At 42.3% G+C, this 12,861-nt stretch overlaps 1 protein-coding gene across 1 annotated transcript in view; it reads left to right on the forward strand.

Annotated features, from left to right (window-relative positions):
• LOC128979911 (chromodomain-helicase-DNA-binding protein 1-like) overlaps window positions 1-12,861 on the forward strand; it is a 130,389-nt gene that overhangs the window by 83,153 nt on the left and 34,375 nt on the right. The window contains 5 exon segments of the mRNA XM_054398306.1: window positions 1,131-1,172; window positions 9,405-9,535; window positions 9,948-10,086; window positions 10,794-10,944; window positions 12,501-12,623. Of these exon segments, the coding sequence (XP_054254281.1) occupies window positions 1,131-1,172; window positions 9,405-9,535; window positions 9,948-10,086; window positions 10,794-10,944; window positions 12,501-12,623 (586 nt within the window).

The following is a 12,861-nucleotide window of genomic DNA, read 5'->3' on the forward strand; positions in this document are numbered from 1 at the left end:
ACATGTATTATTCTTACTGTGTCCCCTGAAGACATTGATTTCAAAAACCAGTTTCTAAAATGGGTGACCTCTTTTTTTAACCCCCCCATATAAAACATTCTACTTCCCATCATTTAACCTAAAAACTATAGTTGAAGAAACGATCCACACATTTTTATTTGAGAAATACCTACAAAAGATTTGGTGAGTTTTGTTCAATTTTATGTTTCGTGCAATGGAAATCGAATTAATGTTATATGGTGCTTTTTAAAACTTTAACAAAGCTCTCCCAGCTGTGTCCTTTCCAAACTTCTTGTGCACTCCCAGCCTACTTGCTGGTGCAGTCATATGAGGAGCAGAAAAGGCCTTGACTGCGTAAGCACTGCTCAGCAGTGACTAAAACACCCCTGTATTATCAATACTGGTTTTGTCACAAATCCAAAGCATAGTAGCAGATATGATGCTCTGAAGAAAATTAACTTTATCTCAGCCAAAACCAATACATAAGTGAATCTGTACAGCTAGTCACATGAACATTTGGTGCTAAAAGTACTTCCTTGGTAGAAGGAGAAATTGTTTTGCTTTACTTTGACTGGTTTATGAAATGATGCTTTGCCTCTGTAATTTAAGTATTCAGGTTTTTCTAAAATGCTGTAAAGCTTAAAAAATATTTTTAATTATAGAAATAACCATAAAGAGTTTGTTTCCTTTTTGTGTCAGGTAACATATAATGGTTTGCTGATTTTGTCAGGGATATTCTTGTACTTGCATTCCTTTATCTTTCATGTTATGTTTTCTGAAGTCTTAAAATCACCTTGAAACTACAATTAGCTTGTCTTTATTATGAGAAACTTAACACAATGTCTGAATTCTCTATTTAGTATAAATTCATATTTGATTTTTATGATTGGACACATTACATTACTGAATCCTTTGTCTTGTGAAGCTTCTTTTTATTTTTGTCAATTACTAAACAAAATGGAACTCCAGCTTTAAATGTGGGTTATCTTGATATACTAAGCTGTCCTACTCTCTCTAGTTCTTATTTTAATTGCATTATCCACGTAGCCTTGTACTAAGACTTTATAAATGCATTTTTTAAACCACTCTAGTTAAGCATACATTTTAACTGCAAAATTTTCTATTACTAGGTTTATCAAGAGTTACAAGAAATTTGGTGGCCCACTTGAAAGGTAAACTTATTTGATTTCATTTGTATAGCATCTTGGAACCTCGTTTTCATTAAAATACACCAAGAAATGTTAGATTGAAGAGAAAATAGTGTGCCTAATCTTTTGTCTTGACTATAACTTGAATTTTAAGGGTTTTTTTCTTCATATATGGTATGTATGTAGGCAGCCTACTCCACAGATCTTCAAATTTTACAAGATTACTTGTTTTTCTTTATACTTTGCCTACTGTCTTGTTTAATCTGCATTAGCAACAATTGTTCAGTTTTCTTTTTTGATACAATGGATAAAGCTGTAGGCTTTCAACAGACTAATTGCCAGTTTTGCATTTTTCTCATTGCCAATTCTTATTTTAAGCTTTCCATATTACTCTGTATTTTGAGAATAATTTCCTACCTTCATCTTCTTCAATAGTATTTATAATTTATATGATCTTATTATATATAATTTAGTGTGACCAGCAGGACCAGGGAAGTGATTGTCCCACTGTACTCAGAACAGGTGAGGCCATGCCTTGAGTACTGGGTTCAGTTTGAGGCCCTCACTAAAAGAAAGACATTGAGGTGCTGGAATAGGTCCAGAGAAGGACAATGAAGCTGGTGAAGGGTCTGGAGAACAGGTCTGGTGAGGAGCAGCTGAGGGAACTGGGGTTGTTTAGTCTGGAGGAGGCTGAGGGAAGACCTGAAAGCAGGTTGTAGTAAGGTGGGTATCAGTCTCTTCTCCCTAGTAGTAAGTGATAAGACAAGAGGAAATGGCTTCAGGTTGTGCTAGAGGAGGTTTAGGTTCAATATTAGAAGAAACTTCTTCACTGAAAGGGTTTTCAAACATTGGAACAGTCTCCCCAGGGAGGTGGTTGAACCCCCATCCCTGGAGATATTTCAAAGATGCAGAGATGTGGTGCTGAGGGACATGGGTTAGCACCAAGCTTGGTAGAGTTAGAGAGTGTTTGAAGGCACAGGAATAGGCTGTCCCAATGTGCCTAAAGATGAGCCGACAGGGAAGGCGACTGGCCTGGATGGGCAAGCATCTTTTGAAGGAATTAAGGGGAAAAAAAAAAGGGTATATCACCTATGGAAAGGGGGGGAGGTAACTCGAGATATGTTTAAGGATGTTGTTAGATCATGTAGGAGAAAAATTGGAGAGGCAAAAGCCCAGTTAAAACTTAAACTGGCCACTTCTGTGAAAGATAATAAAAAGCATTTTTATAAATATATTAATGCTAAAAAGAGGGGCAAGAAGAACTTACACTCTTTATTGGACATGTGTCGTGGAGAGGAGGAATAGGGATGGAGGATGGTGATTATTAATTATGAATTATGAAAATATGAGTTATGAAATTATTGTTTATTATTATTAATATTCAATTAATTACTTTATACATATTGATTCGGATGCACGGTTGTAATAATATAGACCATAACTGATTTAGTATTTACAGTCATACCCAATTATAATATTTACAGTCAATTTCTAATTAAGGGAACGAAAGGGTGCAGTTCTGCCGCTTGTCCACTAGATGGAGACTCGACAAGGCGCTCGCGGCTGCTAGCTAGGTATAGAGATATTTATGTGGTCACGAGGCAGGTTAAGCTGGAAATATCACACGGCTGCATGCAGGCGCTTTGAATAGAACGTTACTAAATGTTATACACATGAAAGATACATGCAGCGAAACAAATTGCCGGATCACGCGGGCTCTCTGGGTATCTGCTTCTGCCCGAGATTGGCCCCGTTCGGGCGGCGCTTTCTTTCTCCCTCCCGGCTCTTGGGGGGGGGACAAGGTTGGCTTTCTCTTCCCACGGTCCGCGGGAAGGGGCAGTTCGCTTCTTTGTTCTCTCGCGGTCTGCGGGGAGGGGCTGGCTCCCTGACCGGAGGACGGCTCAGGAGGGCCAGGTCTTTTTGGTGCTCGGCCCTACGATTGAGGGCGGTTTTCCCGTAGGCAGGTCTCCGGTGAGGGGTGCGGTGACGCGATGCTTCCCCCCTCGGCTCGGCTCGAGGTGAGCTGACTGCCGCTTCTCTAGGCGACTGCTTCCATTTAAATTATAATGGTACAGTCATTGCCTTGATGTGATGGTTTGAAACTGTCTTTTTAATTTTTCCTTGCAAAGTTCAGAACAGAGAAAGTGAAAGAGTGTAAATAAGTCACTATTGGGTGTAAGAAAGCAAAATACTGATTGTTCTAAACACTTCCATTGGATAGGTAGAAATGTTTAAGAACTATTACCCAAAACAAAGTGGGGCACTCTGCACATTCTGCATTCTGCAGTTGGGGCAGTTGCTGGGCTGTCTGGCTGCTATTTTCTTCTTCTTCTCTTCTGGCTGAAGATAACACGTACTGACCTTGGCAGCTAAGTTAACAACTTTCTGCACTAACTAACTCTGCTTTCTGTCCAAGGGGGGTCTGGGGGGGAAGCTCCTGGAGAGGGAGGCCCCTTTGGGAAGGGTCCCCTTTGGGGGGAAGCAAAGGGAGATTGGTTGTGCTTTTCTGTGGATTGTATATATTTGTAAATGTTGTGAATTTTGTATATTTGTACATATTCATTGCATTTCATCGTAGATTGTAGACTCTGCTTGTAAATACAGCTTTCATTCGCTTCCAGACTGAGCTAGCCTGGTTATTGTCGGGGGGGGGGGGGGAATTTCAGATCACACCGACACACTTGACTTCAATGGAGAGGCTAATCTTTTGTCCTCTAAATCCCGGGTGTTTCGCCCTGATACGGGCTGCGGAGCGGATACAGGGGGCGGCTCCCTTTCACTCTCCCGTGGTCGGTGGGGTCACGCAAGATGCGTTTCTGCTTATTTGGCTGCTTATGGCTACTTAATTAGCTTGCAGCGTTTCTGGACTGCCAGGCTTGGGCTAGTCCTTCCCCCTTTGGGTTACAGCTTACCCTCTCTGGGGGCTTACCTCAGTCCCTTTCAATTGGGTCTACGTCGCCTCTGGCGACGGGATCATCCTTTGCGGGTCCTCGATGCACACTCTGTGGGCTGGCTTCCATGTTCGGAGAGGCTTCCAAGTATGCTTGCGTGTGGAAAAGCTCAGCTTACACAATCGCGAGTTGCAGGATGAGTGAAAGCAAAAGGAGAGAGCGACATAGCACCAAAACGGAGCAATACTTATAGACACTCAAGGCTGGACTTAGCCAATGGGGACACTTGCCAACAACCTGCTTCCACCTGTAGAAAGGTGAAGCTGGAATTATGCCCTTAGATGGACAGAGCATAGGCATCCCATTGAGATGGGTGCCTGCAGTTGTTTGCCCCTTAGGAGACAGGCTGTCGCCTTAGCCTTTTGTCTTCCCCTTCTGAAAGGAGGGTGGAAGGGGAGGCTTCCCAGAATATGTTGAGACAAGTTAGCTGGTATCTGGGGGCATAATTCTGGGCATGTGATGCCTTCATGACAACATGGAAGGGAATATTGTAACTAAAGATGAGGAAAAGGCAGAGGTACTAAATACCTTCTTTGCCTCAATTTTCAACAGTAAGACAGGAGGGCTTCAGGATAACTGGCCTTCTGAACCGGTTGATGGGGTCAGGGAGCAGTATAGCCCCCCTGAAATCCATGAGGAAGCAGTTAGAGACTTGCTGAGCCTCTTGGATCCTCACAAGTCCATGGGACCGGATGGGATCCATCCTAGGGTAATGAGAGAACTGGCAAATGAGCTCACCAAGCTCATCATCGTTCATCATTTACCACCAGTCCTGGCTTACTGGAGAGGTCCCAGATGACTGTAAGCTGGCCAATGTGATGCCCATCCACAAGAAGGACAGGATGGAAGAACCTAGAAACTACAGGCCTGTCAGCCTGACCTCAGTGCCAGGCAAGATCACAGGATCACAGGATGTCAGGGGTTGGAAGGGACCCAAACAGATCATTGAGTCCAACTCCCCTGCTAGAGCAGGAACATACAATCTAGCTCAGGTCACAGAGGAACGCATCCAGATGGACCTTGAAAGTCTTCAGAGAAGGAGACTCCACAACCTCTCTGGGGAGCCTGTTCCAGTGGTCTGTGACCCTTACAGTAAAGAAGTTCCCCCTTGTGTTGAGGTCGAACCTCCTGTGCTGCAGCTTGCATCCATTGCTCCTTGTCCTATCACAGGGAGTAAGTGAGAAGAGCCTGTCTCCTCCCTCCTGACACCCAGCCCTCAGATATTTATAAACATTTACTAAATCCCCCCTAAGTCTTCTCTTTTCCAGACTAAAAAGCCTCAGGTCCCTCAGCTTCTCCTCATAAGGCACGTGCTCCAGTCCCCTAATCATCCTTGTAGCCCTCTGCTGGACCCTCTCCAACAGGTCCCTGTCCCTCCTAAACTGGGGAGCCCAAAACTGGACACAGTACTCAAGATGAGGTCTCACCAGGGCAGAGTAGAGGGGTAGGAGAACCTCCCTCGATCTGCTGGACACACTCTTCTTAATACACTCCAGGATCCCATTGGCCTTCTTGGCCACAAGGGCACATTGCTGTCCCATGGATAACTTGTTATCTACCAGGACTCCCAGGTCCCTCTCCATGGGGCTGTTCTCCAGCAGATCACCTCCCAACCTGTACTGGTGCAGTTTATTATTCCTCCCCAGATGCAGGACTCTGTACTTGTCCTTGTTGAACCTCATTTGATTCCTCTGTGCCCAGCTCTCCAGTCTGTCCAAGTATTGCTGGATGGCCGCACAGCTTTCAGCTGTATCAGCCAAGTCTCCCAGTTTGGTGTCATCAGCAAACTTGCTGAGCAGACACTCTGTCCCCTCATCAATGTCATGGATGAAGATGTTGAACAGCACTGGACCCAGCACTGATCCCTGGGGGACTCCACTAGTTACAGCTCTCCAGCTGGACCTGGCACCATTGATCACCACTCTTTGAACTCTGTCTTGTAATCCACCTCACTGTCTGCTCTTCCATCCCATACTTCCTGAGCTTGCTCACTAGGATGTCATGGGAGATGGTGTCAAAGGCCTTGCTAAGGTCAAGGTAGACTACATCCACTGGTCTTCCTGAATCTACCCATTCAGTTATGGCATCGTAGAATGCTATCAGATTAGTCAAGCATGATTTCCCCTTGGTAAATCCATGCTGATTACTCCTGATAACTTTCTTCTCTTCCAAGTGCCTTGAGATGCCCTCCAGAAGGAGCCACTCCATCATTTTTCCAGGGATGGAGGTGAGGCTGACTGGTCAATAGTTCCCTGGAACCTCTTCCTTGCCCTTTTTGAAGATTGGAGTAACATTGGCTCTCTGTAGGAGATTGACCAGAGTCAGGACACGGACTCAATATGAGTTAAAATCCTGCTCAGCCAGAGTCAAGACACAGACCCAATATGAGTTCAGGATCTTGCACATTTATTGCTAAAAGACACAGGCTTTTATAGTATTATGTGCTGTCCATGCGAATAACATCAGCTTGCTATTGGCTAAAATAAATTGTTCACGCGCCCGTTACTGCATGCTGATTGGAATATGGTATCGGCAATGTTTTTCTGCCTTGCAGCTTTAACACCTGGCTTCATCTCCTGTTTATTGCTTTGCCAAGCTTTCTCTTATCAGCCTCTCAAGGACATGTCAGCCTGTTTATAGTTAGATAGCTTGGATTGTGCAGCTCATGGCTTTTTATCTTCTAGCCATTTCTCTACAGCTCTCCTCCAGTCTTCAGGCACCTCTCCCGTCTGCCACGATTTGGCAAAAATGATGGATACTGGCAGAGCGATAACATCAGCCAGTTCTCTCATCACTCTTAGGTGCATCTCATCAGGGCCCATGGACTCAATTTGTGCAACTGATCCTTAACCCAGTCTTCACTGACCAGTGGGGAGCATTCCCTCCTCCAGGCTTCCTCTCCTTCATCCAGGGTCTGGAGTACATAGGGAAGTTCAGTCTTAGACTGAAGCAAAGGTGGCATTCAGCAACTCTGCCTTCTCTGCACCCTCAGTTATCAGGGCTGCCTCCTCGTTCAGCAGTGGCCCCACACCTTCCCTATTCTTCCTTTTCCTACTGATATGATTATGGAGCAGATCATCTTAAGTGCAATCACAGCACACCTGCAGGATGGCCAAGGGATCAGGCCTAGCCAACACAGATTTCGGAGGGGCAGGTCCTGCCTGACCAACCTGATCTCCTTTTATGACCAGGTGACCTGCCTGGTGGATGTGGGGAAGGCTGTGGATGTAGTCTACCTGGACTTCAGCAAGGCCTTTGACACTGTCCCCCATAGCAAACTCCTGGCCAAGCTGTCAGCCTGTGGCTTGGACAGGCGCACTCTGTGCTGGGTTAAGAACTGGCTGGATGGCTGTGCCCAGAGAGTGGTGGTGAATGGTGCCACTTCCATCTGGCAGCCAGTCACTAGTGGTGTCCCCCAGGGATCAGTGTTGGGCCCAATCCTGTTTAATATCTTTAATATCTTTATTGATGAGGAGATAGAGTCCACCATTAGTAAGTTTGCAGATGACACCAAGTTGGGGGCAGGTGTCGATCTGTTGGAGTGTAGGAGGGCTCTGCAGAGGGACCTTGACAGGCTGGATAGATGGGCAGAGTCCAACATGATGGCATTTAACAAGTCCAAGTGCTGGGTGTTGCACTTTGGCCACAACAACCCCATGCAGTGCTACAGGCTGGGGTTGGAGTGTCTGGAGGGCAGCCAGGCTGAAAGGGACCTGGGGGTACTGGTTGACAGTAGGGTGAACATGAGCCAGCAGTGTGCCCAGGTGGCCAAGAAGGCAAATGGCATCCTGGCCTGCATCAGAAATAGTGTGGCCAGCAGGAGCAGGGAAGTCATTCTTTCCCTATACTCAACACAGGTTAGACCACACCTTGAGTACTGTGTCCAGTTCTGGGCTCCTCAATTTAAGAAGCTCATTGAGATACTTGAATGTGTCCAGAGAAGGGCAATGAGACTGGTGAGAGGTTTTGAGCACAAGCCCTATGAGGAGAGGTTGAGGGAGCTGGCGTTGTTTAGCCTGGAGAAGAGGAGGCTCAGGGGAGACCTTATTGCTCTCTACAACTACCTGAAAGGAGGTTGTAGACAGGTGGGAGTTGGTGTCTTCTCCCAGGCAACCAGTGACAGAACAAGAGGACAGTTTCAAGCTGCACCAGGGGAAGTTTATGCTCGAGGTGAGGAGAAAGTTCTTCACAGAAATGGCCAGTGGAATGGGCTGCCTGGGGAGGTGGTGGAGTCACTGTCCCTGGAGGTGTTAAAAAAAAAAGATTGGATGTGGCACTTGGAGCCATGGTTTAGTTGTCATGAGGTGTTAGGTATTAGGTAATAGGTTGGACTTGATGATCTCTGAGGTCTTTTCCAACCTGGTTGATTCTGCGATTCTGTGACTCAATGATCTTAAAGGTCTTTTCCAACTGAAATGATTCCATGATTCTATAATGTTTCCTTCTCTATTTAAAAGAATGTGTAGTAATGTAACTCAAAACTGTAAAGTTAGGGTCTGTAGCAGTGTGAGAGCTGAAATCCCCCTCCCACACCAACAATAACCAGGCTAGCTCAGTCTGGAAGCAAATGAAGCTGTATTTTACAGGCAAAACTACAAGCTATGATGAAATGCAATGACTATGTACAAATATACACTATTCACAACATTTACAAGTATGTGCAATCAACAGAAAAACACAACCAAGCCCCTTGGGCCCCCCTCGAGGGGGCTGTGCTTCTTTCCCAATGGACCTCCCCCCTCCCCACCCAGAGCAGGCAAGAGGGAAGAAAGCCAAGAAGCAGAGAGAGGTTCGTTAGACTTAGCTTGTCAAGGTCAGTATGTGTGTTATCTTCAGCCAGGAGAGAGAAGAAGCAGAAAGAAGCAGAGCAAACTGAGACTGCGAGACTGCCCGACTGCTCGACCTTGGTTTTAGTACTGATACTTAAACATTTCTCTCTCTCCAATGGGAGTGTTTAGAATAATCATTATTTTGCTTTCTTACACCCAGTAGTGATTTATTTACATTCTTTCACTTTCTCTGCTTGAAGTTTGTGAAGAAAAACTAAAGACAGTCTTAAAACCATCACAGGGTCCTTTATAGTTGAGAGATACAGTTGTATTGTCCTCTTTGTGAAACATGCTTTTTAATGGTTTCTGTAATCTTTCTATATCTGCTTTTAACTACATGGATCAAAATTGTATGCAGCACAGCAAGTGTGGGTGAATGATAACTTACATGATCACTTCTCTAATTTCAAAATCTGAAGGAGTGATTCATAATACTGACGTTTTATAGATGTAAAAACACATATGTTTTCTTACAGGTTAGATGCTATAGCTAGAGATGCTGAGCTAGTTGATAAATCTGAGATGGACCTTAGATGTCTAGGAGAACTTGTACATAATGGATGCATTAAGGCTTTAAAGGACAATTCCTTTGGACAAGAAAGAACAGGTAAAGTGTATTTGGACGTGAGGGAGAAGAATGAAAAGTGTCAAGAGATCTGAATAATTCTTGTACTCTGATTATAGCAAAACAATTGTGTTAGGGGAAATCATTGACAAAATATCATGTTAAGTGATTTAGAAGAAAGGATTATAGTAAGAAGACATTTGGGGTTTGATTCGCCCCCCTTTCCCTGAATAAATTGTAGTAGAATGTAGCATGTTTTTGCTTTACCATGAAATTTTAAATTAATCTCCTATTATTATCTGGAATATTTTGAGGTTCTGGAGTTTAATTAAAGTGTTTGATTAAGAAAAAATAATTTGCTATAATTGAATGTCTGCTGCTAGCATCAGACTTTCTTTTTTCTTTCTTTCACATAAAGGCTAAATATTTTAATAATTTGGTCCTTTATTTTAAGGAGGCAGACTTGGGAATGTTAAAGGCCCAACATTCCGAATATCAGGAGTACAGGTGAATGCAAAGCTAGTCATCTCTCATGAAGAAGAGTTAGCGCCATTGCACAAATCCATTCCTTCAGATCCAGAAGAAAGGAAAAGGTATTTTTTTTCTTTTCCTAAAGGAGACCATAATGTAGAAAGTCATTCAAGGCTTTTATGCATATATTTAAGCAATTCAGACTCTAACCACAGTAGGACAATGATGTCACTCCATTCCCTTTAAGAACTGGCAGCAGTAATCTACTCCACATCCTTTCTTTATTCTTTCTTCCCTCTCCTTATAAGCCGGTATTTGCTTTGGCTTCTGAACTGTATTCATTGGGGATTGGGTTCAGTTACTCTTAATTATTCCAGACTAGAAATTAGGCTTGTTAAGGAGTTGCTTTGTGTCATCTTTGTTTGAGAGAAAACAATATTTGTCAAAGTGGTAATTGTTGGTATTTGTTTAACTTGCAGAACATTTTAGCTTGCTATCTTGTGTATCATAGTCCCTAGACTATCTGCTTATTCAGTTAGCAGTTACACTTTAGTAATACTTTAAGCTTATATTCATGGTTAGCCAGTTCTGATTCAATCCATGGCCACGGATAGATGTCTGTTCTTTATATCTTCATCCTTATTTGCTTTAAAAGACATTTCAATACTGATTTCAATAAACATTTTATAGATATTGTAACAAAAACCTGATAGATATCTAGATTACTTACCTAAATATACCAGGATCTTAGTGATGTGTGCCATGTTCCCTTCTCCCTTACTAAGTTTGAGAAGATCACTTATTTATTTTTCTAATTTATTTCTACTAGATACGTCATCCCATGCCACACCAAGGCAGCTCATTTTGATATAGATTGGGGTAAGGAAGACGATTCCAATCTGTTAATAGGTATCTATGAATATGGCTATGGCAGCTGGGAAATGATAAAAATGGATCCTGATCTCAGCTTGACACAGAAGGTATGTCATCTACAAAATTTCATCAAGGACTCTTTTTGTTTAGGTAATAATACTAATAAGAACAGTTACTGAAAGGGCTTATGTTATGATAATTGAAATTGCACAGAAATTAAGTCAGTTGTGCTCCTTTGTATCCTTCTGGTAAATTATTAGATTTCAAGATTTTGTGTATACAGTTGAAGTATACCTTCTTAGAGTTTATGTTCCTGTCATTCTATGTATTTGGATCTCTGTGTTGTAGTGTGGTGGGCTGAAATTTCCCTCCTATATCAACAACACCAGACTAGCTCAGTTTGGAAGCAAATGTAGCTGTATTTACAAGAAAAACTACAGTCTACAATGAAATGCAATGAATATATACAAAATTACAGTATTTACAAATATGTACAATTAACAGAAACAGCACAAAACCCTCCTGGCCAAAGCCAGGAAAGCTGCCTCCCTGCCTCCCCCCCTTCCCTACCTTCTCCAGACCCCCCTGGCAGAAGGAAGAAAGACAAGAAGCAGAGAGGTTGTTTGAACTTAGCTTTCAAGGTCAGTATGCGAGTATGTTATCTTCGAAGCTAAGTCAGAAGAGAAACGCAGAACTCTGTTAGACTGCCCAGCAGAAAAACACCAGACAGACTAAAAAACAGACAGAACAATGTTTTGAGTATTGAATCTTAAACATTTCTATCTCTCCAATGGAAGTGTTTAGAATAATCATTATTTTGCTTTCTTACACCCAATCATGATTTATTTACATTGTTTTACTTTTCTGCTCAAACTCTGTGAAAAAAATTAAAGGCATAGCCTTAAAACCACCACACTCTGTTACTTGAATTCTTTCTCTTTTGCTTCTCTAGTTTCATTGTTCTAGTTGTGTTGATTTTATTCTTGATCTTTTGGAGGGAAGGTTGTTTTAGGGTTTTGGTTTCATTTTCCTATCCCTGGTTTCTTTGCTTGAAACTCATTTGCAATGTCAGAATAGCTATGCTCATCAGATTAGAAGTAGTGCAATATCTGCTTAGAAGTAGTTAGAAACATTTAGGGAAAGACTGGAATGAAGCAAATTCAGTGACATTGTCAACAGTCTGTAGCTTTGGGATTTGAAGAGCCAGGGTTGTATACAAATCTGTTTAATGATATCTCGTCTCTGCCTTCCATTGATTTGCTTGTTTTATGAAACCACTCATTTATATTTTTGGCTTCTGAGTTAATGCATTTAGAAGCACAAGGGAGAACTAGGAGATCTGTGGAGAAAGTGGTATAAGAGCTCTGAATTTTTTAGACAAACTGAAAGTGCAAACTGAAATCTCATACTAGTTTCTTGAGTTTACTATAAACTTTGTGAAACCATTTCCAAGATTACATTAGTTGCGTGTTTGGGGAAAAATAAAACTTTTAAGAAATTCTCCATTCTTTGAAGCATGCTGGCATATTGGTCAGGTATAGCTGTAGTATTGGGGGTTTATCTTCTTTTTAATTCAACTTTTCCTGTTCCCAGTGCTCCAGACTAGCAGCTTCCTAATTTGATAATGTATACTTGTAGTTGATGCTACCATTGCTCTCCTCAGATTTTACCTGATGATCCAGATAAGAAACCCCAGGCCAAGCAGTTACAGACCCGTGCAGATTACCTCATTAAATTACTTAATAAAGACCTTGCAAGAAAAGAAGCACAAAGATTTACTGGTGCAGTAAGTAAGGCTTGATATTCAGTAGCAAGACAACATAATATGCTTAAAGGCTTGTTATCAGATACTTATTTTATTCTTACTTCCACTCTGCTTTGTGTAATTTTTCTCTGTATCACAAATCATATTATATAAGAATAACTCAAGTAATTAATTGCATGTTTAATTGCATTTAATTATCTCTTATTTTTATATATTCTCTACTGTTGCATTAGGTCAGTTTCCAGTCCTGAGAAAAGTC

This window comes from Indicator indicator, assembly GCF_027791375.1.
Source record: "Indicator indicator isolate 239-I01 chromosome W unlocalized genomic scaffold, UM_Iind_1.1 iindW_random_scaffold_91, whole genome shotgun sequence".
In the NCBI taxonomy this organism is placed as follows: domain Eukaryota; kingdom Metazoa; phylum Chordata; class Aves; order Piciformes; family Indicatoridae; genus Indicator; species Indicator indicator.